This window comes from Pomacea canaliculata, linkage group LG9, assembly GCF_003073045.1.
Source record: "Pomacea canaliculata isolate SZHN2017 linkage group LG9, ASM307304v1, whole genome shotgun sequence".
NCBI classification, from domain to species: Eukaryota; Metazoa; Mollusca; class Gastropoda; order Architaenioglossa; family Ampullariidae; genus Pomacea; species Pomacea canaliculata.
The window spans coordinates 22,928,012-22,932,969 of record NC_037598.1 but is presented as its reverse complement, the minus strand read 5'-3'; the positions used below and the strand labels follow the sequence as shown (position 1 = coordinate 22,932,969).

Below are 4,958 nucleotides of genomic sequence, written 5' to 3'. Positions count from 1 at the left end.
TGGACGCCGCTGTAGAACTACGGAGATAAGATTCTTGCCCTTGAGTTACCCTGGAGAACGAGTTACCTTCGCTTCGTGAATACGTCTCCAGGTCCATTTCTTTCTGGCAGGGAGAGAAACTAGAAGCCATTAAAAGGTAGCAGTAAGTTTCTGTTCATGACAGCTGTGACGCATTATGGACGATACAGACTTGTTCAGGAGCCAATTAGTGCAGCAGTAATTAGTGATTAGTAATTCAATCCAATTAGTAATAATCTTGGTAAATTTATAGCTGCCAAGTGCTTGAGAATAATTAGTAAAACCCAAACTTTTATCACTGCAGTACTCATTTCTGCTTCTGGTAGAATCATTAGCTGTATAAATTCTGGAAAGTCCGCAACAAAAAATTTCAGTCTACCAGAGTATAGAGTGTAGAGAAGCTTGCAATAACGTTTCTTGAAATACCTTGAGAAACTCCAGAGATTAAAGCGATTTGCTTCAGGCTAACCGTTACAGCGGGTAAGAATAATATTTTGCTTCTGTCATGTTATCGTCAATGATTATAGTGCTGGCACTGATGATCATGCATAACGAGGATGTCGTCGCTTCTTCTGACGTTAACCGCACGCAGGAGCAAGATGTGTCGTCGCTGTTGTCTGTGACCTCAGAGGAGGAGACACGGAGGTTGCGTCGCCTGGAGGCAGAGGTGGAGATACTGCGGCGGAGTGTGACCGAGCTGAAAGCTGCAGGGCCGTGTGCAAAACAGCAAAGGTAGGTGTATGTCATTACTGTTTGTGTGTAAAGGGACCTTGTACAGATATACTGTCATCCTGTCAGCGATGAACGATACACATTACATTATTTTTTTTAATTTTTTTCTTTTCATCGCAATCGATCATATCACTGTTTCTCTACGTGGCTCTATGCAAGCCGCGACAAAGACTTTTTACAAGAAATTCTTTACCAAAACAAGCGATAACTGGTCTCATAGGCAGTTCAAGAACTAAAACAGCTTTCACTTTTTTTAAGAACTGTGTTTCCGTGCTTAAGCAAACATAAAAATAGTACAAATCGCAAGCATTAAAGAAAATTTATAAGAATGCAATTTTTTCTGAGACAGAAGAGTAACAGTTTTAAGAGTGTGATATTTCCACTACTGATTAATTAATAATCTATAAAATTATGGACGAAGTTTGGAAAAAATGCAAGACTAAGTAACTGCGTGCGGGGTAGTGAAGTGTTCTTTTTATTGTAAAGGCGAGCTCTGATGGTAAGATTATCAGTTGGGGTGAGTTTGTGACTCTGGTTGCACATCTGTACAGTAGGCTGCCTGTCACTAATCAGCTCACCGACTGAGTCCACAAATGAGCCAGTAACATAAAATCGTAGAATTAATAACACCTGCAGCAGCGCAGTGAAGGATCCTTGTCTTGAACTGGCGATTTTCCTTTTAAATTATCTGCAATCTGCAAAGTCCAGTTTATTTTGAATCGAAGTTTTACTATGATGAAAGCACTTTTGTAGCCTTTCAATGTGTCTTGCTTGTTACAAATGCAAAAAGTGGAGTAAAGAGAGGTTCGTGTTTTCATGTGCCCACATATCATCTGAATTCTCTCCCCTCCCCCACCACAGCTCGCTAGAAGCAGACGCCCTCAGCGTGGCGCAGGAAGTTCGTGGACTACGTCATCACGTGCAGGCAATGAGAATGTATTCAGAGTTGTCTGCCATTCGCTCAGAAGTGCAGTCTCTGAGGTCAAGACTGCCCGGTAACCTCACAGGGGAAATCAAACCTCCGGCAGCTGTTCCTGACATGAACGAGCCAATAGCGGAAGTTTCTGGGAGATCGTCAGGTAAGTTGCCAGGTAAGACGGAAAGTGCTGATTAACACACCCAGGAGGGCTGATGTTATCAATATATTTTAAATAATATTGAAATTTACCTGTAAAGAGATACAAATTTGGTACTGCGCTAAGTTTTAAATTTAAAGGGAATGAAGACAGGTGAAAAATTGCCATGAAAAGACCAAAGTTTAATAGACTGCTGAAGAGCTACTACTGATTTACTTTTGATTACCTCGTCTTTGAAAAAAAACTATCCACGTGTATTGTCTTTTTCTTTTCTGCCGATGTTTTGTTTCCTTTTATTTGTTTTCAAAATTTCTTATCACTCTGTCTTTTTCATCTGTGTAGGTTCTGTCTACACCCGTTGGGGTAATAGCCAGTGTCCATCTGATGCTCAGCTTGTCTACTCGGGTAAGTCTGTAGACTTTGAAATGAAATTAAATTACACATCTGCATGAACACGCGTGTCATTAGAGATAAATTACTCTGTAAACATTTACATGAAACAGGAAACTCAATACAGGTCACATCTTGATGCAGCTTTGCTCGGTTACAGGTGTCATTGGAGGATCTTTTTACACGAACGAGGGAGCAGCGTCCAACTCCCTGTGTCTTCCTCTCAACCCTGTCTTTAATGACTACGTCCTTCCCGGGGCCGTCACGTACATCTACGGGGCAGAGTACGAGGTAAACCCTCTACCTTCACACGACCTTGAACCTAAATGTTCCGTGTGTCACATTGCACGTGCTGCGACCGTCATGATGCCCGCCACCAACTCCTGCCACACCGGGTGGACAATGGAATATTCGGGGTTTCTCATGGCCGGACATCATACACACAAAGCAGCAACCGAGTTCACATGTGTGGACACTGCATTGGAGGGTATGATCGGCACAAAGGACAACAGAGAAGGTTACTTGTTTTACATGGTCGTCACTTCCTGTGGCAGTCTGCCATGTCCTCCCTACATCGCCAACAAAGGGCTGAGCTGCGTTGTTTGTTCCAAATAACATTGTATTGATATAAGACGATTGTTTTCACGCAATGTAACATAATTTTAGACATGTTTATACCACCTTTAAAATTTTTTATATTCTTATCTGTTCATTTTCTACAATATATATATATACCTTCTCTGACACACTTTCATGTGCTTTGCTATAACCCCATATCTACGCCTACAATATATATATATAGGCACATATTATCATAAAACAACAGATCAGAATTATTATTAAGTTACTGTTACTACAATAATGGCTTCTTTTCATTTTTAAGATTTTAAACGTTGTTGATAAATATAATAAAGCGACTACTTAGTGGTTAAAGCGGCTTCTCTCAATGTGAAAGAAACCTTTCACTGAAGAAAAGCGGAAAAATAACAATTATTTGTAAATTACTTTAAACTGTAGAAAATAGGGGGAAATCCAGATTCGTGAATCAAACAAATTTTAATAAAATTATCCAAACAATGTTTAGCTTTTTAAATAATTTACAGCCCACATCTCTACTACCTTTTTGGTCAAAACCACAAGCTGCGTGGCCCAGACGTTTGCTAACCGCTCACACCAAGTGGCACCCACCCCACCCAACACATGTTTGTCAACAGCTGCCTCTTTCTCTGTCAGATCTTATGATAGGTTGAGTTACCAGTTTGATTCGGGTTTAATCAAGCGTTGTAAATTCACATATTAAAAACTTTAACAGAAGAGTTTTTTAAAGTACACCACTACACTACGAATGCTATTTAAGCTGCTCTCAGTTCATGTACAGGTGACTGATATATTCCACACTTATATAAACAAACTACTATAAACTGTATTCGTTACCCTCTCTAACGTCTTTTGAGTATCTTGATGTAGTGAGCTATATTATGTCTGTTGTTCAATATCCGTTTGGATGAAGAAGAATAAATGATTAAATAAATCAAGAAATGAAGATGCATCTGATTCTGCCCTAAAATGTGTGTTCGCGAGTCTGTTTTTATATATTCAGCGCTTTGAGTTGAGCTGCTGCTTGAGATAGGAGCTGTTTAAGTGTAGACGACGACGACGACGGCAATGTATCTCACAACTCCGTTGTTCTTTCTCCCTCCCTTTCTCCCTTTCTCTCTATCTGGATGCCAGTCGACTTTCAAGCACGGGGTAATCTTTTGGCATAAGAGGCTCTTTGCTCAAATTACCTTCGTTCATCTTGAACATTATGGGGACCGATAGCAGCCCCACTTCTATGTGACAGTGAATATCGCCTCAGTTTCACAATCACCAGAAGGAAATTTATCGAAAAACGCATCACTGACTGTTTGGTAAACAATAAATAGAACAGAGGTCAACATCAGGTTATTGTCTCAAGTGGTATAGGAAACAGTCAAGTTAGCTAAGGGGATATTTCGGGTAAAAAAATCCCATCAAAGAAAGTTTTCAATATTATTGTATTTTCACTCGGCTAAATTACTTTAAAGTTACAATCTCTATTATATTTTCCTACCCTTCGTTTTTTTAATCCGTGCGATAACTGTTACTGTATAAAAAAAATTTTCTTTAAATCCAATAGTGATTTTGTTGAGTGTGGAAAAAATGTCATCATTTAAATAAGTACTACACAATCAGATTTGATGTGTGAATGTACTATTTATTCCTAGGTGCAATAAAGTACACAACAAATAACAATACTTTACTAATTTTTACATGCACTATTGTTTAATACCAATTTGTTACAGTTATGAAAATGTTACAGCTTTAGCATTCAACATTTTATTTGACGTCCTCTTTTTTTCCCCAAATCACAAATAATTTCAATCAGAATGAAACTGTACCACTCCGGTCTAAGCGGCAAACTTGATAAACTCAGGCATTCTGCCAACGGACAGATGAAAGTAAAAAATGACTCAAACAGTCCCCTTGTTGTCCTATGTCATTCAGTAAGTATATCATTGTGGATAACTTTTATCAATGATCCGTGCATTTAAATGATTTACGCACGAGCTAATCTCACGTGGTTCACATTACCGTCGCCGAAAATATCACGTGCATTCGAGCGTGGAAGAAGAATGGACAAAAAGACAACATATTCTGGCAACACAGGTCTGGTCCTAAAATAGCCAGCAGTATAAAATCCTCGCATCAGGATAAAAACAG

At 39.2% G+C, this 4,958-nt stretch overlaps 1 protein-coding gene across 2 annotated transcripts; it reads left to right on the top strand.

Moving 5' to 3' along the window:
* On the top strand, window positions 1-3,759 carry LOC112572820 (short-chain collagen C4-like). 2 transcript variants are annotated; one of them, XM_025252722.1, is made up of 4 exons: window positions 1-750; window positions 1,612-1,841; window positions 2,169-2,231; window positions 2,377-3,759. In XM_025252722.1, the coding sequence occupies exons 1-4, from the start codon at window positions 524-526 to the stop codon at window positions 2,829-2,831; spliced, it is 975 nt and encodes a 324-aa protein (XP_025108507.1). In that variant the 5' UTR covers window positions 1-523; the 3' UTR covers window positions 2,832-3,759. The 2 variants fall into 2 exon arrangements, with proteins under 2 accessions (XP_025108507.1, XP_025108508.1); XM_025252723.1 differs by having other exon boundaries at window positions 5-750; window positions 1,612-1,829.
* Window positions 3,760-4,958: the final 1,199 nt, after the last annotated feature.

Excerpts from the sequence above, each read along its gene's own strand:
- LOC112572820 (XM_025252722.1), top strand. The coding sequence starts at position 524 with ATGTTATCGTCAATGATTATAGTGCTGGCACTGATGATCATGCATAAC. Across the intron at positions 751-1,611 it reads CCGTGTGCAAAACAGCAAAG|CTCGCTAGAAGCAGACGCCC; the intron begins GTAGGTGTATGT and ends CCCCCACCACAG. Across the intron at positions 2,232-2,376 it reads TGCTCAGCTTGTCTACTCGG|GTGTCATTGGAGGATCTTTT; the intron begins GTAAGTCTGTAG and ends GCTCGGTTACAG.